General features: G+C 45.3%; 2 protein-coding genes, 1 non-coding gene and 1 pseudogene across 3 annotated transcripts; 3 read left to right on the top strand and 1 right to left on the bottom strand.

Annotated features, from left to right (window-relative positions):
* The first annotated feature begins 13,492 nt into the window (after positions 1 to 13,492).
* On the top strand, positions 13,493 to 16,016 carry LOC107277478 (probable high-affinity nitrate transporter 2.4). The gene is made up of 2 exons (XM_015780622.3): positions 13,493 to 14,803; positions 15,555 to 16,016. Exons 1-2 carry the CDS (start codon positions 13,605 to 13,607, stop codon positions 15,811 to 15,813), a joined length of 1,458 nt encoding a protein of 485 aa, XP_015636108.1. The 5' UTR covers positions 13,493 to 13,604; the 3' UTR covers positions 15,814 to 16,016.
* Positions 16,017 to 17,114: 1,098 nt separating this feature from the next.
* LOC4326183 (uncharacterized) lies at positions 17,115 to 21,025 on the top strand. The gene is made up of 4 exons (XR_001542973.3): positions 17,115 to 17,348; positions 18,405 to 18,955; positions 19,075 to 19,243; positions 20,017 to 21,025. It is a non-coding gene; the product is annotated as an uncharacterized protein (transcript).
* A 203-nt stretch (positions 21,026 to 21,228) lies between these two features.
* Positions 21,229 to 22,744, top strand: LOC136351168 (protein ALP1-like; annotated as a pseudogene).
* A 713-nt stretch (positions 22,745 to 23,457) lies between these two features.
* LOC4326182 (glutathione S-transferase T3) lies at positions 23,458 to 24,367 on the bottom strand. The gene is made up of 2 exons (XM_026026904.2): positions 23,823 to 24,367; positions 23,458 to 23,727 (listed from the first exon to the last, which is right to left on the bottom strand). Exons 1-2 carry the CDS (start codon positions 24,288 to 24,290, stop codon positions 23,458 to 23,460), a joined length of 738 nt encoding a protein of 245 aa, XP_025882689.1. The 5' UTR covers positions 24,291 to 24,367.
* Between the last annotated feature and the right edge of the window lie 1,135 nt (positions 24,368 to 25,502).

Below are 25,502 nucleotides of genomic sequence, written 5' to 3'. Positions count from 1 at the left end.
CCAATACCACTTCTAAGATTTTGTGTTAAGTTTTTTCTTCAAACTTCCAACTTTTTCATCAAATCAAAACTTTCCTATACACATAAACTTCCAACTTTTTTTTTCAAACTTTCAATTTTAATCAAACTTCTAATTTTAGCGTGAAACTAAACACAGCCTTAGTAAAGCTTTCTCGTCGACCCCTCTTCCTCATCGATTCCGACAGCCTTGTCACCGGCGGCGGGAGGGAGATGGGTCGTCCCCCCTCCCCTAGTATAGTTAAGTAGTTGGGATAGTCTTATATGTGCCGTTCCCTAGGATGTAGCCGTCACGGTATCGCCGCAGTAACTTGTCGATTTGATCCTCTATTCCTGCTTAGTTTCATTAGGAAGTTTGTTTCCTTTCTTCAGTTGACCTCTCTCTTGTTAAAGTTTGTTCAACTCTTAGCTTGTTCAACTCTTATGTATCTCCTGGGCGATGTATTCGGAAATTCAATTCACGTTGTCTTTAAATAAATTGTGATGTGTTTTCAAAAAAAAAAATTGTGTTAGTGTGAGATGTCGTCGGTATCAAAAGCTCTTTCACGTGTTGCTACCAGTTGACATCCACGGTGAGGTTCACCCCTTTGGAGTAGTGAGGAGAGGGTCGTCGACATATCACATCTTTGACAAGCTTCTCCTGTGGTGGAATTAGATTTAGGACACTACCGGTCTCTGCACTGTAACAGTGCACATAGCCAAAAGATCAGTTCAAGGGCCATCTATCCGTACTATTTGTAGCTATATTTTAGGACTATATATCATGGTGACTTGGGATAGTTTCACGTTCTACATCCCATTGATAACATCGTTTGAACAGAAAATAACAAGAAGAAAGTGCGGCTCAAAGTGGGGTCGCAGTTTTAATCTCGGAGCCCCCTTGACCTCGCCTCCCTGTGCAAGTGTGGCGGCCGTCTATTGCGGTGCGCTTGACTCATCTTTATATAAACTATTAATTTGCCGATTAACTGATCATTCATGTAAATGTGAGAATGATTGATTAATGGATTCAGTTGAATGAAAAAATTAAGGTTAAAGTTTGCAGGCTGCAAGTGTAAGCAGGGGTCGTAAATATAAAAGCAGAGTTCTATATGGCACGTAACTGTCACGTCCTGATAAATTTATCCCGAATTAAAAATTATTTTTTAAAAGGAATAATATAATTTATTAAAATTCAAAAAGAAATTAGAAAACATTAAAATACATACAAGAAATGTTTGAATGTGGCCCGGAGTATTTTCTTAAATTCTCCGTTGTCTAAAAGGAGTCCTCAAATTTTACTTAAATTTTTAGAGCACGGTAACACTGAAAGACGCCGGCGCCGAGGCCGCACAAGAGCAACACCAGCCGCTCACAGCCGACGAAGATGATCAGCCACCGGCCGGACTTGCGGCGATCGCCAGCAGAAACGCCTAACAGCCTAGCCGGAAAAAAACGGATCTAATCGCTGTAATATGTATTTTAAAGTGATCTTCTAGATCTGGCATAATTAAGCTACAGTCTAAAGAATATTTTTACATAATGTTTTTGAAGAAGTATTTTTGTGGGAAAGCTTTGACACGCTATATTCACCCCACTCCTCTATAGCGTCATTCACCGGGCGAGTTTAGTCTTCGATCATGTCTGTGGTGATTAATCAGTGTTTCCTCCAGCGATAATGAAGTAGTTACTCAGGTATAACAACAACAGTATTATTATTATTATTATTATTATTATTATTATTATTATTATTATTATTATTATTATTATTATTATTATTATTATTATTATTATTATTATTATCTTCTCTAACAGCAGTTGCATTTCTCTTCTGATCCGTTTGAAACTCTAAAGTCTTCATGCCCTCCTGCATCATCCAAGGTTCAAGAAAATGCCTGAAAACATTTGTTACCAAAGATTCTCCAGTCATATATCGCTCAATAAATTATAAAAAAATAATCATTAAACGAGAACTAAATTTGATACTCACTTATAGGAAAGAAGATAACAAATCACTCACATGTGTGTTAGGCACAAGGTGTAACCGACAACAGTCACCTTAAACGGTTCTCAACGAAAACCCACCGATGAGGTACAATTAAACTACAGATCGTCTTGGATGACCCTGTCGTGAAACCAACACGTCAAAGATGACACGGTCACCTTTGACGGGGTAATTTAGGGCCCATCACGGATGCTCGTCGGCATCGGTCTTGAGTTCCGTCACCTATGAAGCTTACCCATGGAGGAGTGCATTTGCAACCAGTCATGATGTGGGTTTAAAAACAAATTGTAATATTGGCTAGCCTTAGGTAATTGTTAATTGCCCGCCAAGCAACTCAAAATTAAGTTTTGAAATTTAAATTTCGGTTGTGGCTTATAAGCAGCAAGTTAAATTGTTAAACGATAGGAGTGAAGTTTTCAATTACTAGGTGTATCACCACAGTAATTCTTTTTAATGACCACAATGCGATGATTGATTGAATAGAATAGAAAATAATTACAAGGCTAACACCCTGGAAGATAGTAGATAAGGAAAGAAAAAAAAAACACCACCACGCACCGATAGCACCTACACAGAACCAGGTAAAGGCTAGCACTGGACTGGCCATCGCTAGACCAACAAATAAGCTACAACGGAAACCTCCCAAAAATCAAACCCTAACAGTCGAACATCGCACTCAATTCTATTCACACCTTTGGGGTTAGAGAAGAGAGGGTGAGAAAGAAGAATGAAGCCGCTCTCTCCCACAAGGCTCACCAACATAGCCAACTTGCATTAGCTGGGGCATCGTCGCAAGAGGATAAACATCCAGAGAGAGCATGTACAAGTTGTTTGAGAGTAGTTTTGGTAGTGGAGCCTCCTGGTTGATGTTTCCAAGAAGAAAAACAACGATGAGCACTGAGATTATCATCTGTCGAGGTCTCGAGGAGAATTAAGACAGGGTTTTCACCACGGTTCGTGCCTTCCAAGTTTCAAAAGAGCGAAGATGGCCCACGTATCATTGTTAAGTGTTTACACGAGGGTACGTAGATCCTTTGGATCTCCCAGTAAAAAAAAAAAGAACACGAAGGACTAAGCAAACCCCTCTTTTTTTTGAACGACTTGCACGAGATGGTGCGAAGTTTTATTGATAGAGCAGAAAAAAATTACAAGATTACAGCCCTAGAGGGTCGTAACCAGGAAAAAGAAAAAAAACCACCACCCACACACCGACATCACCAACACACAAACCTAGGAGAAGGCTAGCACCGGAACGGCCGCCGCTAAGCTTGACCGACCACCACTAGACCAACAAAGGGACACAGGCAAGATCGCCCCCCTAGGGGATGCCAAAACGACGTCTTCAAGAAGAGAAGCGACAAACCGCCGCCGCCGTCCATCGGAGCTCAAAGGAGCCAAGACTGGGCTTTCGCCCGGCAACCACCTTTGAGGGGTGAGACAGCACGACAATGCCCTCATGAGGGGGAATGAACCATCGTTGTCGGTCCGGCCGAGGCCAGACTAGGTTTTCACCCGCCGCTCACCACCTGCGAATCCACAGCTGACACACCGATGCTCCACCACCACACAAGCTCTGCCGACATGTGGAACCCCTGCACCGGCGTCCCCCGCCGGCCAGCCTTCGTGCGCCAAAGACCGCGCTACTCCTATCGGCAGCTCCTCCTCACACCTAGGTCGCCTCCTCCACCGCCGGCCACGCCACTCACGCCAAACCGGCCTCCTCCACCGGACGCGCCTCTCGCGCCATTCCGGCCTCCCTCCATCGGCCGCGCCTCTCGCGCCAAGCCGGCCTCCATCTCCGCCGCCCGCGCCTCTCGCGCCGAGCCAGCCTCCGCTGCCATCGGCTGCACCTCTCTGCGCCAAACCGGTCTCCGACCCCTCCACCAAACGATGCCGTGCCAGCCAAAAGCAGTCGTCTGCCACGCCCTCGGCTAGCCATCCGAGTCCGCCATGCCTCCGGTGACCGCAGACACGGTCACCGCCACCGCAACCGCTGCTGCCGAACGCCCAGCCACCTCGCTAGCGACCCGCATCCGCCGACGTCGCCACCGTCCACAGCCACGGCCGCCGTCGCCGCTACCACCGACGCCAGCCTCCGCCTCCGCAAACCGCTGCGCCGTCATCCTCCGCCACCAAGCAGCTAGCTCGACGCCGCCGCCATGTCCTCCGCAGCTGTTGCCAGCCGACGCCACCACCAACTGCCACGAGCACCACGGCGGGCACGACCGCCACCGCCGTCGCCAACAGCCGTCTGGCCGGTCAGCCTTCGCAGCGTGCCGGTCGGGCTGTTCCTCCGCGCTGTCACGGCCGCCGCCGCCGCGAGCTATTCCGCCGAGTCGCGCCCCGCTGTCGCGAGCTCGAGGTCGCGCCGTCGTCACCGCAAGCACGAGGTCGCCTGCCGTCTTGCCGCACCGCCGTCGTCGGGAGCTCGAGGCTGCCCGCCGTCTTGCCGCGCCACCGTCGCCGCGAGCTCGGGCCACCCGCCGACTTGCCGCGTCGCCGTCGCCGCGAGCTTGAGGCCGCCCGCCGTCTTGCCGCGCCGCCGCCGCCCCTCTCCCGATCTAGCCGCCGGGGGGCCAGATCCTCCACCGGGGAGGCCGGATCCGCGTCCGGCGCGACCGGATCAGCCCCGCCGGCCGCTCCGGCCGCCGCCTTCCGCCGTGCGTGCGTCGCGCCGCCTCCCACGCCAAGGGGATGCTCCGCCGCCGGTACGTTTTCCCCGCCGCCGCCTTCCCGGCTGGTCGCACGGTTCCGGCGGCGGGCTCCGGCGGCGGCGAGGTGGCTGGAGGCGTTGGGAGGGGGTGGCGCGGGCGGCTAGGGTTTCGCTCCCGAGCCGCCCGCGTGAGAGCGGCGCGAGAGCTCTATTTCCCGGTTTTTCTCGTACTGCTGAAACTAAGCAAACCCCTCTGAATGGTGATGATACGAACACATTCCCATCGTCAACTTTTGTCATATGACAAACGAATTTGACAATAGCATTTTGCCACTAATCTCCTGTATAAACTTGCCTAAACGACGCTCCGAGGAGGCAGCAAGAGATTCACGGGGAGATTCAGGAATTTATCGGCGTCCAATCGGATCCCCTCCGGCTACTGAAGCTGCAACGCGGGGACACGAGCGCCAACCCCTCGCCCTCCCGGAGAGACCCAAGGCCCTTGATTCTGGGGCCCATGGGCTGATGGGCCCCACCCCCAGATGCTGAGCTGGTGGCTCCGCGCGCGCCTGGGCCCACCTCCTTCCCCCGCAGCCGTCCTCGTGTCCCCTTTCGTGGGGCCCACTGGTCCTACGTGGCGACGTTAATTAGGTTAATTAAGGGTGATTAGCTGATGTTTAATCGGGGGTACACGACGAGGTTTGGTGCTTGCGCAAGAGAAGGGAGAGTTCTGGAAGTTACGGTTAGGTGAAGGCGAGCGCGATTAGTAGGTTAACTAGGGTGACAAGGCAACCACCAATCATATTAGTGCAGCTATTACCCGTTAGTGTTTTATTATTCCTGGATCATGCATGGGCTAGCTAGCCGCTGCCTACGTAATCAAAGAACGACGGCAACGCATAAGTACAGTGAAACACAAGTAAGATCAAGCATCACATAAGGCTGTAAGTCGGCTAAATATTTGAGGTGAAAGAGAGAAGAGAGGAGAGAGAGGAGAAGCGGGTTGTAAACTTACAGCTGGCTTGAACGTAAGAACCACAAGTGAGCTCTGTAGTAGTTATAAATTGCTAACTATGCTGCAATGAAGCAGCTTCTGCCTAGCTACTAGTCTCCCAATTCCCAAATGGTGGAACCATTTTGTGTCTCCGTCAGCCTAAAAAGATCAACAGTAACTAAGTACCTCAGTTACACAAGGCGCCAGTACTAGTTGATCTGCAAAAAAAAAAAGTTAATTCTAACCATTAGCTAAGCATAAATAAATACAATTCTAATAGAAATGAAAGTGTAAAATCGAAGTTTACAAAATATAGGAATGACCGTTGTTGACAGAAAACACGAGGCCTGGGAGATCTGCTTAACTCCAGTGCAGGTCCAAAACTCGCCTTCGGATGTATGAGCGTGCCAGTTGATTTGATCCTGCAATCAACAAGAAATAGAACAAAGAAACCGCAATCAATCCTATAAATGATAGCCGATCGGTTAGGTGCCGATGACATATCATTTATTTCAAGCCGATGTCATGCGTACATCGATCGGCAAATATCAATAAACAAATTAGAACTAAATCTACTCGATCGGCTGTAGATATTAATGATATATAATCCTTATATCGATATATACTTAAATCAAGTGATCGGGACAGATCGGTCACCTTGCCGAGACAGTATAAATCACTTAGATCGAAATATATATTAATAGTGGGACTATATACATTTATAGCATAGCCGATCAAATGGATCTAGCATGTATCGGCTAATACTCCGATACCACTCTATATTAAGATGTTAAAGCAAGTAGAATATATCAAACATAAGTCTAATATACTTAGATGCGATAAGATCTTAACATAAAGGGCAGATTTAACATATAGATTAAGCATATGGAATAAAAGTAGTTAAATCAGATAAGATCGGCTGAAACTCCGATACTACCCTAATCGGCAACCAGAAAGCAGGCTAGAGATTGTAGTTCTAAGCACGACTTAGTAGATCAAACTTAACTGATGCAGCACTAAGTATGAAAAGAAACATAATATCTAGACAATCAAGCCGTTGGAAGTTTCGTAGAGTGGTAGATATATCACATAATCTAAGTTAACGTCATTGTCTAACCTAACCGGCTGCCTTCCATTGACAGATGTTAGTCGATTATAGGTTAGATAAAGATATTATCGAAGATTATGTGAGATATATGATAACTCGACGAATCATATAGACAACATTAGAGTATCATAAAGATGGAGGCACTAATCCTGAGAACATAAGTCGTCATGACAAGTTTTATCTCTTGTTGAAGATCGAAACCGATGCAGCTCAACCCGAGAGCACGAACTCGTCGAAATAAAAGTAAAGCAAAAAGGGTGGCGATGCGCCGAGATTGTATTGGATGTGTTGTCCTTTTTTTACATAGGGCTCGGGTCTATTTATACCCGAGAATTACAAGATACGCCCATAACGGACACGACTATTATCTCTAACAAACTCTAAGATATCATAAGTCTTTACGGCAGACTTTTGCCCAAACATATCTCTAAGGAAATCACATAGAATATCCTAATTAATAAATACAATTGCCTTCCCAGGACTCTATCCATGCGTGGCAATCATCTTGAAGCACATCAACTTGAACCCGATGACATACACCGAGTCATATTATCGGAATCGGCTATATTGGCTAGCCCCGTCCGACTAGAACTCTGCCGACCTGACCTTAGCCGATTTGGACTGCAGCCGATTCTTACTCTGTTTCCGCAACTATCTTCATCTTGGATTCCACTTCGATCTGATCTTCATCTCCGATGCCAATAGTGATAGAATTTACTAAATTTGGTCGTTAACACATGCCCCCCAAGTCCGGAATATTGGATAATGTTTCGGATTTGCCATATACCGACTCTGAGAGAAACTCGCACTTGTTGTTTTTCTGACCGTTATCGCTCTGCTTTAAATACTAACCGTTGCCCCAAAAAATCTTTACGCCGTGATTTCCGTCTTCACCACTTAAACAGATCCCGTCCTCTCTCTCTCCGGCGACCTCCTCGACGCACAGGGCGATTTCCAGGCGATTCCACTCCCGGCCAGATCTCCACCCGCGACGATGTCGACCTCCACCAATCCAACCGCCGCATCATCAACCGAATATGCTGAGGTAAGCCCCATCGGCTAGATCCCCTTTTCCGTTCATCAGACCGATTTTCACTCACCTTATCTTGTTTTCTTCTTCTCTATTCTTGTAGCATCTTTCCAATCTTGTTGCAGTTCCTAGTCTGTTGCATGACCAACAATACTTTCTTGGTCCAATCGACAATCTAGACCCCACTGAGTTTATCATAGCCGAAACCAACAGAACCCCTTTTAGGTCGGCCAATCCAACCACGAGCCATTGGAAAAACACCTTCAAATCCTGGCCTTCTTTGGAGAAAAGCTGGTTTGTATGGTATAAGCGGATATCGGGTAGCAAACAAGCCCATTGGGATGAGATCAGAATCAGCCAAGCCCTAGCCCTCACAATAGCAAATTCGGCCAAAGATGAACCCCTGATGTCTGCTGCAACTTATTTCTGGTCCAACACTCTCAATGCTTTTCTTTTCAACCAAGGGCCGATGACCCCAACGCTGCTGGATATTATCATGCTCACTGGCCTAGATGTAACCTCATCAGCTAACCCCATGAACCTGAACACCAAGAATACTTTTGAGTTCAAAACTAAGAGCATTGGGGGTTGGTCAGGATATATCACAGCATATATGGGCAAAGGGCCAGTCACTCCTAGAGAACACGTAGCTTTTTTGCTGATGTGGTTGGAAAAATTCCTTTTTTGCAGATCAAGCTACGGTCCTACAACCAACTGGCAATTCTTAGCCGAGGCCCTAGTAACGAAGAAACAATTTCCCTTAGGCAAAATCCTTCTCGGCTATCTATACCAGATATTAAACAACGCATCGGCCAAGATAATTGTCGGCTCAGTGGTTGGAACAGGTGGACCATGGTGGCTCTTGCAATCCTGGCTGAACCTGGTAGTCATGAAAGTTGTCAATCGGCCATCTGTGACAGAAGCTGAATTTCCAAGGTTGGAGCCGATTATGGAAGATGATGGAGAAAAACGCACCCATCGCAGATGTATGTCATACGGAGAATATGCATCTACACCAGCCGATGCAGGAGCAAAGTTATCGGCTGAACTTCTGAAGGACTGGTTCTTCAGCTTTTATGACGGGTTCCAAAAAGATGCCCGAATTTGGTTCTTCTATGCCGACTCAATGGATTTCGAACTGCCAGCCGATTTCAGGTTTGAAGACATTAATCATGAAAAGTTTCAGCAATCTAGAGAAATCTTCACTACTGCCATCAGCCCATGTATCCTCCCAGTTGGCATACATCAAGGGAGAAATATTCAGGTCTCTTACGAGTTTTATCATCCAATGTCATCGGCCAGACAGCTCGGAATGGGACAATTGCCAATCGGCCTGTACTTTACCGACAAGATCCAGTGCAGAGGCAATATCTCTTCAACCTTGATGATGGATCGGCTATTGAACATCCCTGGACCCCCATTAGGCAGCATTGAAAACATAAAGTTAGCAAGACTCAGGAGCAGGGCATTTGACAGATGGTGGGGCGAGTGGAAGCTACATCTGTTCCATCAATCGGCTTCCATGTACATGACAGACTTATTCCCTGATGCTATCCCTCAGGTTAATCTTCATTTCTTCAATCTTGCTTGAATAGTCATTCAGCCGATTTGAACCTTGACTAACTTTTCTTCTGTTTTGCAGACAACGGAATCTTCTCCTCCTCGCCAGAGCAATAGCGGCAAGGTCATTAAGTATGCTCTAGGTCTAATTTCAAATGGAGGTGGGCCATCTCTTTCTACCATCAGCTTCAATGCCCCCAAGACTTCAGCACTTCTTCAAGGGCTCATCAGAGAACCAGCCGATGCCGACAAGAAGCGGAGAACCAGATCATCGGCTACAGATACTTCAGCCCCGGCTCCGAAGAAGAAGGCTAAGACAAAGAAAGCTAAGCCAGCTGACGATCTACCCGCCCTAGATCCATCCATCGAACAAGCTCTGGATGAAGAAGAAATCGGGGAAGACATTGACCAAGCTGCAGCCGAAATAAGCGATACTGAAAGAACACCATCGGCTTCACCTAAGCAGGCTCCTCCATTCCCTTCTGCTCCAGCTCAATTAGCAAGGGTAAGCAACTTTCTCTGTCCACTTTTGCAATCATTTACTTTATAGCCGATTCCTCACAATTTTAATAAATATAGAGAAAGAAAATTGCTGTGAGGAAGAAATCGGTTACTCCAGCCCCTAAACCAGCTCCACCAGTAAGATACTTCTATCATCTCATTAACTGACTTGGGCTGATTATATCTAACATTTATCCCTTTGGCAGCCTCCTCCTCCTTCTTCCCCTCTTGTGCAGGCAGAATCAGGCAGCCGCACTCTATCGGCTGTAGGCAGTCATCATGTTGAAGAGGAGGAACAATTAGCTGCACCTACTATTCCAGTAAGTTTTATTAACATAAATTTGAGATCGGCCAATCATATCTTGATCCTTAATCATCCATGATATTATCTCTTGCAGGTCTTAGCCGATCTGTTCTCCTTTGACATCAAAGATTACCTCGATGAAACAGAAGAAGACACCACCAGCAAAGCAACAGCTCTCCTGTCTGATGATGTGAAAAAACACTCGAAGACATCTCCCATCGGCTAGGAGCGTCACTGGATAACCTGGTGACCAACTGTGGCTCAATCCGGGCAAGATTTGTAGATATCCAAGCCTCTCTTCCGGACGAATTAGTCGATGCTCTTACTCCAGCTGTCTACCTCGAGTAGCATCAATTCAAACTGGAGAAAGCCAGGCAGATGTTAGCCGATCGCCGGGAGCGCAAGGACATCGAGGCTACAATCCAAACCAATCGGCAGCTTGTTCATGAAGAGAAAGCCAAGCTTGATCAGTTATCTGAAGGCCCAATCAAATCTAATATTGATCGGCTTGAAGCTCGCAAGATTGAACTCTTGGCACAACTTCAAGAATGCAATGCTGAACTGGATCTAGAGCACAAAAAGTTAGCTGATCTCCCGCAAGCTGTCGAAGAACAGAAGGCAAGGCTAAAATCAGCTATCAAGAACGTTGCTGAGATGAGTAAATCCTTGAAAGTCATTCCTGGAACCGATGCTCAAGACGCCCAAGCTATCGAAGAAATAGATCAGATTAGGCAAAAGGCTATATCGGCTATCCAACGATACTTGTCTCAGTGACTTCCATGTAATAGTCTGTAGAAAACTGTTGTAATCGGCTAAAACACCCTAATTACTTTGCTGTTAATACAATCCCTGTGCCATCCTTGTGCCAGCTTGTTCAAAAATTTTCAAAAATTTGCAATGTTCAAAAATTTGCAATTTTCAAAAAGTTGCAATTTTCTATGTATGTGCCCCCCTAATTTTACAATGTTGAAAATATTGACAAAATTATAGAAACGACTAAGGGCGATATAACAATACCGGCCATTTGTACATCGGCAAACCACAACCGATGACAATAGTGAAAAGCAACTAAGGGCGATATAACAATATCGGCCATCTCAAAGCGATGCAAACACATCGGTTATGATGTATCAGCAACACTAGCCGATCATGCATTAACCCAAACACTGGGATAATATTTCTTCAAGTATTTTCCATTTAGAGCTCGGCCATAAACTTCTCCATCAAGTCCTTGCAACATGTATGCTCCCTTAGACATCACCTTATGAATTTGGAACGGTCCTTCCCAATTCGGCGACCACTTGCCAAATTTGTTATCCCGAGTCCCAATCAGCAGAATCAACTTCCATACAAGTTCACCTTCCAAAAAGTCCTTGGGTACTACTTTCTTATTATAATGCCGGGCAACTCGCTCCTTATCCCTAGTAACCTTTGCAAGGGCTCGTAGCCGTGATTGAACCAGATCTTCCCTTTCATCGGCCATAAGGTTATGATACTCATCGGCCATAAGTTAACGTCATTGTCTAACCTAACCGGCTGCCTTCCATTGACAGATGTTAGTCGATTATAGGTTAGATAAAGATATTATCGAAGATTATGTGAGATATATGATAACTCGACGAATCATATAGACAACATTAGAGTATCATAAAGATGGAGACACTAATCCTGAGAACATAAGTCATCATGACAAGTTTTATCTCTTGTTGAAGATCGAAACCGATGCAGCTCAACCCGAGAGCACGAACTCGTCGAAATAAAAGTAAAGCAAAAAGGGTGGCGATGCGCCGAGATTGTATTGGATGTGTTGTCCTTTTTTTACATAGGGCTCGGGTCTATTTATACCCGAGAATTACAAGATACGCCCATAATGGACACGACTATTATCTCTAACAAACTCTAAGATATCATAAGTCTTTACGGCAGACTTTTGCCCAAACATATCTCTAAGGAAATCACATAGAATATCCTAATTAATAAATACAATTGCCTTCCCAGGACTCTATCCATGAGTGGAAATCATCTTGAAGCACATCAACTTGAACCCGATGACATACACCGAGTCATATTATCAGAATCGGCTGTATCGGCTAGCCCCGTCCGACTCGAACTCTGCCGACCTGACCTTAGCCGATTTGGACTGCAGCCGATTCTTACTCTGTTTCCGCAACGATCTTCATCTTGGATTCCACTTCGATCTGATCTTCATCTCCGATGCCAATAGTGATAGAATTTACCAAATTTGGTCGTTAACAACCGTTTGATTGGACCGCTGAAAAAACACAGGAATCGGATAAGAGAGATAGACTCAAAGAAATTCCAAGAGCTTTAAGATCTTTCTATTTTCCTCTAAAATCTCTATAGGATTTGTCCATTCCATAGGAATTTTAAAAGATTGGATAAGATTCAATCATTTGGTTCAAAGGCATTCATATAAAATTTTTCCTATAGGATTGAAATCCTCTAAAATTTCTATGTTTTTTTTCTCCAAATCAAGCGAGCCCTAAATTATTTTCAGTTTCAGTCTTATTTTTAACAGCTTTTTTAAACAACCCCCAAAAAAATAAAAAGAGCTGGCGAAGAATGAAATTTTCGACATCCCGCGTCATTCGCTCATGATACTTCTTCAATTTTTTTTCTTTTTTTGAGTATCATTCGCTCATGATACTGAGATACAAACTTTAAGGACTATACGGCCATACACGAGAGAATGAGAGATGCATGATGATATTGCACACAGAGATTTTTTTTCCCTTGAAAGAAAAAGGAGCCATTAATTCGATCATCACTTGCTCTATACCAAACAGAGATTTTTTTTAGATGGTCCATACCGTTGGACAGTGCACACACGACCGCGCTACATCATATCAAAGATGCTGAGACATGCACACACAACAGTACAACACCCTGGGCAGCTAGCAGCACGACCGATACGACGAGTCACGGTCGATCATTTAATCAAAAACCTCCCGTTCGTCCGGCCCTGATTAATTTGTCATCATCATCGTCAGTTCATCACGTAATTAGGCTACTAGTATAAACGTTCATCCCTTTTCAAGCCCCCCGGGAGCCACACGCCCATGCACGCGGCGCCCAGCTTAGTAGCTTCTTGATACAATTAATCAATGATCGTTGATGCAAATCGCACCGCGCTTGCATAGAACGACATGCTGACTGACATGTGGGCCCCACCCTCTCCAGGGCCCACTTGCCAGTGACACCTGTTAGCTACTACTTGCTTCCACCTTGGAAACCCCACCGCCCTCCTACGTATACGTGGCCTCTCTCCTCCCCGCGATCTCCTCGTATTTAAACCGCTCGCGCCACCACCCCACCACCACCACCACCGCTCGCGCCAAAATCTAAACCCCTCCCCTCATTGGCCAGCTCGTTAATTGATTCCATCGTTTAATTTCCGCCACGAATTCGAGCTAGCTCTGCCCCTCCATCTCCATGGTCGCCATGGAGAAGAAGACGAAGCTGGTGGAAGAAGAAGATGGCTGCTACTACTACGACTACGGCGGCTATGGCGATGGCGTCGTCGACGACGAGGGGAGGGCGACGGAGCTGCGGCCGATGGCGCTGTCGCGGCCGCACACGCAGGCGTTCCACCTGGCGTGGATGTCCCTCTTCGCGTGCTTCTTCGCCGCCTTCGCCGCGCCGCCCATCCTCCCGGCGATGCGCCCGGCGCTCGTGCTCGCGCCCTCCGACGCCTCGGCGGCCGCCGTGGCCTCGCTCTCGGCGACGCTGGTGGGGAGGCTCGCCATGGGCCCCGCCTGCGACCTCCTCGGCCCGCGCCGCGCGTCCGGGGTCGCCAGCCTCGTGTGCGCGCTGGCGCTCGCGCTCGCCGCCGTGTTCGCGTCCTCCCCCGCGGGGTTCGTCGCGCTCCGGTTCGTGGCTGGCCTCTCGCTCGCCAACTTCGTCGCCAACCAGCACTGGATGTCGCGGATCTTCGCGCCCTCCGCCGTGGGGCTCGCCAACGCCGTCGCCGCCGGGTGGGCGAACGTCGGCAGCGCCGCCGCGCAGGTGGTCATGCCGGTCGCCTACGACGCCGTCGTGCTCCGCCTCGGCGTCCCCGTCACCGTCGCGTGGCGCGTCACCTACCTACTCCCGTGCGCCATGCTCGTCACCACGGGCCTCGCCGTGCTCGCCTTCCCCTACGACCTCCCGGGCGGCGGCGGTGGTCGCTGCCCCGGCGGCGGCGGCGGGCGGAGGAGGAGCTTCTGGGCGGTGGTGCGGGGCGGCGTCGGCGACTACCGAGCGTGGTTGCTGGGCCTCACCTACGGCCACTGCTACGGCGTGGAGCTGATCATGGAGAACGTGGCGGCGGACTTCTTCCGCAGGCGGTTCCGGCTGCCCATGGAGGCCGCGGGCGCCGCCGCGGCGTGCTTCGGCGCGATGAACGCGGTGGCGCGGCCGGCCGGAGGGGTGGCCTCCGACGAGGTGGCGAGGCGGTTCGGGATGCGCGGGCGGCTGTGGGCGCTGTGGGCCGTGCAGAGCGCCGGCGCCGCGCTCTGTGTGCTCGTCGGCAGGATGGGCGCCGCGGAGGCGCCGTCGCTGGCGGCGACCGTGGCCGTCATGGTGGCGTGCGCGGCGTTCGTGCAGGCCGCCTCCGGCCTCACCTTCGGCATCGTTCCCTTCGTCTGCAAAAGGTAATTAAATTAAATTAATTAACTAACTAAAAAATCTTCTTAATTACACTTTAGCTTCAACCACACATAATTTGCTACGCCAATAAGGTTTTATTATATTTTAATTGCCCCTTTTATTAAATATTATGGATTCATTCGAGTAGAAGATGATGGCTCTGATACACGAGAGGTCATCACACACAGATTCACACTGGCCAACTACCAAGTAGTACAAGGACGTCGGCCAGCCATAACAATTGGTAGGATCTTAGAGAATCTAAAACAGAATCTGTGGGTAGCGCTACTCTTGACGTCCACAGCATCCGACTATATACACTTAATTATTGAAGAAAGCAACCGGAGGATTCAATCTGGTGGACCGAGATGAACAAAATTAACCAACGTTTTCTAAAACGTGAAGGTTGAAAATAATTGACGACAGCGATGCATGCTCAAAATGTTGTTGCGTGTACCCATGTTTTACCATGCATGAATGGATCCATCGTCTACACCCTCAGTCCCTAAAAGAATCAGATCCTAGCTATAAATTTCTGAGTAATTACTTATCCAAATTTATATCTAGGATTTGTCTTTTTTAAGTAGGGGGTAAGGTCTAATGGAGATGGCTTACTGGGACGGCTAAAAAGTTAAAAACATATCTCCTTCTCAAATCATACAATTTTATAAAATTGCTGAATTATTTCACTAACCTATTTTCAGTGCCCATTTTAAATGTTTTTGGCTGATTTGGTGGGTGCGTGAATACACGCAGGTCGCTGGGCGTGGTGTCGGGCATGACGGCGAGCGGCGGCGCGGTGGGGGCGATCGTGACGAACCGGCTCTTCTTCAGCGGGTCCAGGTACACGGTGGAGGAGGCCATCTCCTGCACCGGCATCACCAGCCTCCTCTGCACGCTCCCCGTCGCCCTCATCCATTTCCGGCGACAGGGCGGCATGTTCTGTGGCCCATCGGCCACGATCGACGGCGACGGCGATGTTGATGACGATGATGATTACATGCTTCTGAAATGAAACGGAAAAAAAATACCCAGCTATATATATTTGTACATGTGTATCTGTGTATAAGATCTCATCTACTGTATCATAGCATGTAAAAAGTTAGTAGGAGGAAAAGATTAGGAAGAGTAGTCAATATGGTCCCTGTTTTAGATAGAGGATTGAAGATAGTTTGTGAATCCGTTTTTTGATGGAATATATTTATGAATTGCATGGAACGTCTGAGATTGGGGTCTTTCTTTTTTTTCTTCATAGCTGAATGTTGAAAGATTTTGTGTTAACTATTCGAATATGCAAAACGAATTAATTAACTATCATAGAGCTAAAAGATTGATTTAAACATCCTTTAAAAATTCATATATATAGTAGAAGTCTTTTTTTTTGCGAAAAAATTGCACCGTTTACGATCCTACAAAGCGTGCCATCGAATGGGATGGTTTCCATTTCTAAGAAAGAAAATACACACCACTAACTCAAATTTCTACTCCCACTGTTTCATATTTTTAGTCGCTAATCAAACTTTGTTAAGTTTGATCAAATTTATAGAAAAATTTAGCAATATCTATAATGTCGAATTAATTTCATTAAATGTAATATTAAATATATTTTGATAATACATTTGTTTTGTGTTAAAAATACCACTATCTTGTTTTTTAAAAAAATTAATCAAACTTAAAAATTTTGATTAGGAAAAATATCAAACAATTTATACTATGTAACAGAGGAGTAATGGTTAATGGCCACGAAGATCTACGAACAACTAATGACTACTAGAAACCTAGGCTTAACTCTGTATTCTGCAAAAGTTGAAGAACCTACTTAGTTCGCGAAAAGAAAATTTTTGGATGTCACATCAGATGTTTGACCGGATATTGGAAGGGGTTTTCAGTCACGAATGAAAAAACTAATTTCATAACTCGCATGGAAACCGCAAGACGAATCTTTTGAGTCTAATTAAGCCATCATTAGCACATGTAAGTTACTGTAGCACTTAGCTAATCATGGACTAATTAGGCTCAAAAGATTCGTATCGCAATTTTCATACAAACTGTGGAATTAGTTTTTATTTTTATCTATATTTAATGCTCTATGCACATGTCCTAAGATTTGATGTGATGTTTTTAAGAAAAAATTTGAAAACTAAACCAGGCCATAGTCAGCAACTTCCAAACTAACAACCCCACCAACTTTGAGCACAAAAAAACCAGTCCTTGGGAAAAAAAAAAAAAGAACAACCCAGGCGTGAACTGGGCCTTGAGCAGCTTGGGCTCCAGCCCAGACGAGTGAAATATGGCCTCATACTTCATCGATCCCACATCCACATGCCACCGCTTCCCCCTCCCCTTGTCTCTCGCTCTCCTCCGACGGCGCCGCTTCCCGACGTCCGGCGGCGATCAGCCGGCTGCGGGTGTGCCCTTTGGGCGGACGATCTGGGTCCCACGGGCGTAGTCTCCGCGGCATCGGTGACGGCGACGGCGGCCGGCCGGCGGGAAACTTTTAGCTCCGGCCAGATTGGCGGCGCCCTCGCCGCCGGCTTCCGTGGAGAGCAGGTACGCCTCGCCCTCTTCTACTCCTAGGTCGGTCCGCGCGCCGCGCTTCCGGCTCGGACTGAATCCATCCAGCAATCGAGTTTTGTCCCACACCGCCGATTCAGAGACAGCGCGACCTGTTTATCAACGCGGGTCGATTCTATTCCATCGCCTCCCCGGGGGGCACCCACCCCGACTGAATACAGCGAAAAGATCGTCTCTGTGCGCACGGCCGGGCGTGTTCCCCCTGCCGTTCAGCTGAAAAGGAAAAAAGAGCAGTGAAAAGATCCCCTTGTCGGGGCACGGCAGGCGACCCCCTGCCGGTTAGCTGCATCCATTAAAAAAAAAAGAATCTAAAGATGCCCTATGGGAGGCACACAGTCGGGCCTCTCTGGAGGCAGCGCCTAATTAGTGCTTTGCTTTTTTGAAATTATTATTTTTCGTTGAATCATCGGTTATAATCATGCTTGCCAATTTCGTTGAACATCAGCTACAGCTAAAATATTCGATAATTTTATCATGAATACAGGTGTGAGAAACCACATAATGCTTGCCAATTTGATTTTTGTTTTTAGTTAAACAAACTGCCATTTTGGTTCCTTAGTACAGGAATGGATCAGCACAATATCCTCCGCGAAATTTCTTCCCAGATAACTGTCACAACCTGCCAAATTTCCATATAGACCACCGTTTCATTCATTCTTACTGCCCAATATTCATTTATGCAAATAAAATATTGAAGTACCTGAGATATTTGAAAAATAGTGTGAACAATGATTTTATTCCTCGCAGTATTACAATCTTTATTACTTATGCCCCTTGTAATCCCATGCTATGTAATAGGCATGCATTTTGAACTTTTGTAAATGGAATTTAAAAACTGACGTGTTTAACAAATAGTTTCAATACATTAAAAATCATGGCATTGAGCCATTGACTCTTAAGTCTTCTAAATTCCATCATTTCTGATTATTCTTCACAGAAGTTTACTTTCTCACAAAATGGTTGTTTCCTATGCCAACTCATCTGTCTTTACCATGCACTTGAATTTGATACATTGATAATATATTTATGCAGGTCGCTAGGCAGAGTAGGTGTTGGTCATATGGTGTACATCTCTTGTTTGACAAACCTGCTCCTTGAGTTCAGCGAACATGTAACTTGTTTGAAGCTGCACATTCCATATATATTATTTGAAGTTGCTATAATGCATTTGTAACATAACTTGAATTGTTCTCTTAGCTACATAAATAGCACAGAGAATAGATAAGTGCTTCAGAGAATAAGGGTTCCAACAGATGATGTAATAAAGATGGGGCCAAGCAGTTTTCAGAAACTTTTTAGGAGTGTATCATGGGTAAGATTTAAAGATTTTCTTCAACCCCAGGTACTTTGCTGACCTGGGCAACCCCAGGTACTTCAGCTTGGATAACAAGCACGCCCGTACCGAGTTGCTATTGACAGTGACTGGGTGACACCAACATTGATCTCACTGTTGATGACAATTAATCTTCAGGCTTGAAATTACTGAGTTTATTATGAAGTGAAAATTATGGCTTTTGCTTGAATTCGAGGTTCTTTTGTCTAGGGTGAGCCAAGTGGACTGCTGATGACGCCATGCACATAAGGTAAATTCACAACACTCTGATTTTTTTTTTATGGCTAAGGTAGCTAGAAACTGATTGTCTGATGATCGAAGGAGGCAATGCAGTAGTAATCCGCTATGGCTTGCAACAATTTATTTCAGTGAGTTTGCTGCACATAGCTGAGTGGAACTCACTCCAGCACCAGGTGGTCTCCGCCTTCCTCGCTGCGGTTTACAGCGAAAACATGCTGACCTCGGGGAAGATGATGGTGAGCTGCAGCAGACAGAGAGCTTCTTTCTGGCCAACCTGTGCAAATTTGCCAATTCCCAGGTAACACTTTGGACAAGCAAACATCACGATAGATTTCAGAACCATTCAAGCTTCGGATAAATGGACAGGTTCAGAACTGTTCGGACTAATTCCGTGAGAACAGAAATGTTCAGAACCTAGATGTGATCACTGATAAGTCTTGTTTCACTGATCACTCTTTATGTTGCAACACAACAAAAAAAGATTTCAAAATTTTCCACACGGTGCATGATTGTTGCTATGTGTATCTATTCGCCCTTTTGTTGCAGAATTATATTGGTAAACCAATCAGTTTTTTTTCAAAATGTTAATGTTTTTACTCTAGATGCAACGATATTTGGCTTCGAATGGACTAGGTGTAATTATCCCTTGCATAATGCACTGAAGCTATTTAATGGATGGATATTTTGGATCAAGTTTCTCTTTATTTTTTGGTAGAAGTTAGTATTGCCAATTATTGTCTGTTTTGTTTTTTTGTTGTTTTCCACAGGCTGCATATTGCATTGCTATAAGTTCAATGTTTGATTTATAGCAATATTTGTTTGATATATCAAATTAAATGAATGTGAGGAAATTTTGGTTGTTGCTGCAAATTATTAACAAGTATGCTTTATCACTAGCCGACATCCATTTGATACTAGGTACTGGTACTCCATCAGGTTTCTTATAAGATTTATAATAATCAGTATAGGCATTTTTGTTTCTGGTTTTGGATGTTTATTTGAGGATCTGATTGCTTCCATTCAATCAAGGTGATTTACAGCTGACATCTTTCTTTTTTCTAATTTTCTCAGAATGAATCAATCATGATGCCATAATGCATGCTAACAATGAACAGAAGCTGCACGTCTGCACCTCGAAGCAGAAGCTTCACAAGTGGCATAAAGGGCAGCTGAAGCTATATGTTTATGCCAATCACGGTTCACGGATACTCAGAATGTCAGAAGTTGCCTCAGTTTCTCTGTTATTACATCTAACATGGACTGAATCACTGGACATTTGGGGCAGGAAATTTGTGTCCACACTCCAGTTTGGTCAATACTTCTCAGCCATCAGAAACTTCAAATAGCATGGGCCTAAGTCTTCACAGCTGTGTGCTCAAAATGACAAAGCACTGTTCTCTGATGAACTTTTGGCTAGGATTCATGGAACCTGAGAGTAGGGATGCAAGCGGGCCAATCCATGAGCCCGCTTAGAGCATCTCCAATAGATGACTAAAATTAAACTCCCAAAAATCCTGTATTGGGGACAGCCAAAAACATATTTAGCCTAAAATACACCCTCTTCTCCAATAGATGACTAAAATTTGGTTCCCAAAAATTTAAAATTTTTCCACATCATCATTAGTGGGCCCTTCCCAACTAATTTTCTACCTGCTCGTTAAAATCACAGGCGAGAGCGGAGGGGGAGATCGCGTCGCGCGTGAGAGGCGAGGAGGAGATCGCGGCGTGCGGATGCGGAGGGGAATGGGCATGGTCGACGCGACGCACGCGGACGGAAGGAGATGGCTGCTCATCCTAGTCGCGCGCGAGATCGCAACTGATACCGTTGGCGAGGTTATATATCAGACGCAGCGATATACGAAATTGATCGAAGGACACAGTGCTATAGACGCACATAGAGCTCTTCCTCTGTCAGCGCCGGCGGCGTTAGCACTTCACTCAATCAGAGCTCTTCCTCTGTCAGGGCCGGCGACGTTAGCACCTCACTTAATCAGGCAACTGCAGCAAGCAGCAACGATTGGTGACAGGCACAAGCTCTTGTGCAGTGCGTGAGTAGCAAAATTTTGCTAGCAACCATGTTTTTTACTTTGTTCTATTTCCTTTTTTTATGTTTCTGATCTGACAATGTCTTGATGGAAAAAAAAACTTAATTTGATATGATGAATAAATATTTGGAAAAACGGAAGGCCAATCACATTTTTTTTAATTTGATCTGACAACGTCGCAAGGGGAAAACTTAATTTATTGTGATGAATAATGGTTTGGCAGTTGATTTGATCCAAGATGAGTCGACCTCGCTCCTCGTTTCAACAGCTCGTGGATGAATCATCGTCTGACGATGACGATGATTTTTTTTTTTGCCACGGCACAAATCGTCCATAGCTATTGGCACTCTGTCAATGCACCAAGACATGGTGGGTCAGTCATGGGACATGAAGTGATTGATCGCAACAGAGAAGCACGGCACTTGAGATTATACCAAGACTACTTTTCCAATAATCCTACCTATGGCCCAGTTTTATTCAGGCGCAGGTTTGTATAAGTAAATTTTATATAATTTATTTTTGTTATATGCATAGATATGCATGTCTCATTAGTTATGATTCGCAGGAATAGAATGAGCAGGCCTCTGTTTCTCCGCATAATGAATGCAATAGAGGATCACGATGACTATTTTGTGCAGAAGAGAAATGCAGCTGGTTTAATTGGGTTCAGTTGTCACCAAAAGGTCACTGCAGCAATGCGTCAGTTGGCTTATGGTATAGCAGCAGATGCTTTGGATGAATATCTCGGTATTGCAGAAAGTACCGCTATAGAGAGCCTGAGAAGGTTTGTGAAAGCAGTTGTACAAGTTTTTGAACATGAATACTTAAGATCACCCAATGAGAACGATACAACTCGATTACTTGAACTTGGGGAGGACAGAGGTTTCCCCGGTATGTTAGGCTCCATAGATTGCATGCATTGGAAGTGGAAGAACTGCCCTACAGAATTGCACGGTATGTACCAAGGGCACGTGCACGAGCCTACAATAATTTTAGAAGCCGTTGCTTCAAAGGATCTCTGGATTTGGCACGCTTTTTTTGGTATGCCTGGGTCTCATAACGATATCAATGTACTTCATCGATCCCCGCTATTTGCAAAGCTAGCTGAAGGCAAGGCTCCTGAAGTGAACTATAGTATAAATGGACACGATTATATGATGGGATATTATCTTGCTGATGGCATATATCCTTCTTGGGCCACATTTGTGAAGACCATACCAGAACCACATGGCAACAAGAGGAAATATTTTGCCAAAGCACAGGAAGCAGTAAGGAAGGATGTCGAACGAGCTTTTGGGGTTCTGCAAGCTCGATTTGCCATTGTTCGAGGGCCAGCTCGACATTGGGATGAAAAGACTCTGGGATACATCATGAAAGCTTGTGTTATCATGCATAACATGATTATTGAAGATGAGGGAGAAGTTGATTGGGAAGAACGGTTCCCAGAGGGAGGAGAAAATGTCAGAGTGTCCCACGATGAAATACCTGATCTTGATGATTTTATCCAGATGCACAAAAAAATAAGGGACGACGAAACTCACTATCAGCTACGTGAAGACCTAGTGGAGCACTTGTGGCAACATTATCCTGATAAATATTGAGGTTTTATTTATATGTTTGAATTCCATGTAATAAATAGTATACATATGTGAGGATTTGCAAAATCATTTTAATTTGTTCTTCATGTATTGAATAAATGGTGTACTGTTCGGTTTAAGAATAGTACAGGAGAATTAATAAAAGTGCACTTCCTTTATGCATTTTGTTGAATATGTCGGCTGGCAGTGATAAATATGTCATGTGGTCTTCCTGTCAATCATGAAAAGCCACAGATGAGGTAGAGGCCCCAGAAGCTTTTCAATCATGCCAGGAAACAATCAAACATCAGGCTCTCAGTGAGAGACAATACAGATTACCACAGGTCAATAGCAACATCAGGCTCTCATAAAGTCTGATTCATTACACAGACTAACACCAAGGGCATGATAAGGGAAGTACCCATCTACTAACACCAACTTCGGACAAAACAAAAAGACACAATTCTGAATATAAATAGTTTGCATTGCAGACTTAGTAAACCTAGATAAATTTCTAACAAACCACTGATCTAAACTGCAGCTACGATTGCCATCTCTTTCCCTCCCATTCTCTGATCTGGTCACAATTTGTTCAGTTGCTTCTTCACATGTACGAAGGTCTCAGCGAGGTGGCTTCCCTGTTGATAGCAATAAGATGGAGTTCGAATTAACCATAATACATGTACAGAGTATAGAGCTGCCAAGTTTTCTAGTCTATTTTAATTAGTAATGTACAATATTTGAAGCTACCTATATGTTTGTACTGTAAACAATAATTGAAGCTAGCTAGTACTGCAAGTGATTTTTTTGACTGATCACTGTCGAAAATATGGATTCAGTAACCTATCATTCAAACTGAAATTGAATATGCACTCACATGGATCAGTTGATCATGCAGCAAGGTATTTGATCTTCGGCTCTTCGGTCTCTGTAGGTTCATTATCTTCATCAACATGATTGGTAGTATCATCATTTGTGGGTATAGCTTTTCCCAAACCATCTGTGCTTGCCTTCTGTTTTTTGGTGGCACAGGGTTTTTGGGATGTTATTTGCTTCATCTTATCATGCCACTTGGATTGTGACCTCAAGAGAGTCCAACAGTGCAGGAATTGGAAGGGCTTATCTTCCAACTCCTTAAATACAGCAATGGCCTGAGCAATCTGCACATGTCAAGTCAAGTGAATGTGGTTAGCAAACATCATATCTTTTATTTATAAACTAACATAAAAACACAAGCTACATAACTATGTAGTACCTTGTCGTGTATACTAACCCCGCTTTGTCTTCTACCCTCAATCTGGCTCAGATATCCACAAAACTTGTTGACATTCTCTTGTATAGTTTTCCAACGATGCATAAGTGAATTCTGGCTGCGATCTGGTGTGGATTTACTTGTTTTGTATAAGTGCTCGTATATTCTAGTCCAATATGCAGCACGAGTTTGATTTGTGCCTAGCACTGGATCCAAACTTACATGCAACCACGCCGACACAAGTATCTTATCTTCTTGTTCACTAAAATTCTTCGATCTTTTTTGATTTGGTCTAGCCACGGTAGTCCTCTCAATAGTGGGGAACTGTTGCGTGACAGGCTCGCTACTCATGCCATTCTCATCAAGCTGGTTACTCATATCATCCTCCACAGGCATCGTACTCAAACTATCCCAATCTAAGGAATCGTTCCCCTCATTCATCAAATTAGTATAGAATCCTTCTTCTTCCATTATCAGTAGGACCTACAAGCAATTATCTCCATCATGTATGTTAAATGGAAGATGATTATTTTGTTTACATGTCTATCTAAGCAATGCAATGTTGTCTGTCTGCCTAAAAAAACAAGATGATAGATGCTATTCAGATTTTTCGTTTGATATAATATTTTAGATTTGTAGACAGCAGCCTTTCAGGTGGTGTGCTGACTTAAGTGCACATGCACCATGGCAGATAGCATGCCACACCTGAAGATCTAAAATATACTAACATTGTTCAAAAAAATTTCGACCTTAATTTTGACCTTAATCATGATAGAAGTAAAAGTGGGCACAAGCATATGACACACAACAGATGGAACTGGTCAATGGAAACATACCTCAGATTAGGCCTCAGTGCAGTGTGATACTGACTTTTATGAATACAACATTCAAAGCAAAGCAGTTCAGTGAAAAAAAAACTTAACTATAGCAGTTTAGGGAAAAAAAAAACTTATACTAGTTCAGGGGAAAAAACCTCAACTATACCAGTAAAGAAATAAAATCTTCAGTAGAATATGAAACTAGCATGTCCCATTTGTCTTCTTGAATAAAATAGTTTTAGTACAATTAAGTGGACTTCAATAGAACTTTAGGGTGAGAAGAATATGGTCTGTTAGCAACTTGTGAAGACTATTTTGGACATATTCATCTAAGACTTGTATCAACGAAAACAAAGAAATACACATAAGGACCTTGTCAGTACTAGGATATCAATGGGGATAATATCAGTGAGTCAACCTCAATTGAACACAAAGAGAGTTAGATCCATGGAGAGAAGCAGAAAATAAATGAGTTGTTACTCTGAAATTACCTCAAACAAATCCAGTAGCAACTCACGTCGTTGAGAGGCGAGGTGGACGAAGGGGCACAGACTGCCGACGGTCCCTGGATTGACAGTCGATGGTGACTTGGACGGAGGCCGCTAGCGCTCTGGACGGAGGGGCGGCAGCGACCTAGATGGGCTGCCGGCGACGCCCTGGACGGAGGGGCGGCAGCGACCTAGATGGGCTGCCGGCGGCGCCCTGGACGGAGGGCCGGCGACGCCTTGGAGAACCTGCGGCGTCCCGGACGGACGGACGGCTGGCGGCGCCCTGAACGGAGTTGGCGCGAGGAGAGGAAGCTGGCGCGAGGAGGGGAAGAAAGGCGCGGCTCCTCCCGGCGAACGAAGAGACGGTGGTTGAGGGA

The sequence above is a fragment of the Oryza sativa genome, chromosome 1 (assembly GCF_034140825.1).
Source record: "Oryza sativa Japonica Group chromosome 1, ASM3414082v1".
In the NCBI taxonomy this organism is placed as follows: Eukaryota; Viridiplantae; Streptophyta; class Magnoliopsida; order Poales; family Poaceae; genus Oryza; species Oryza sativa.
The sequence above is the reverse complement of the archived record's forward strand: the minus strand, read 5'-3'. Positions and strand labels throughout refer to the sequence as shown.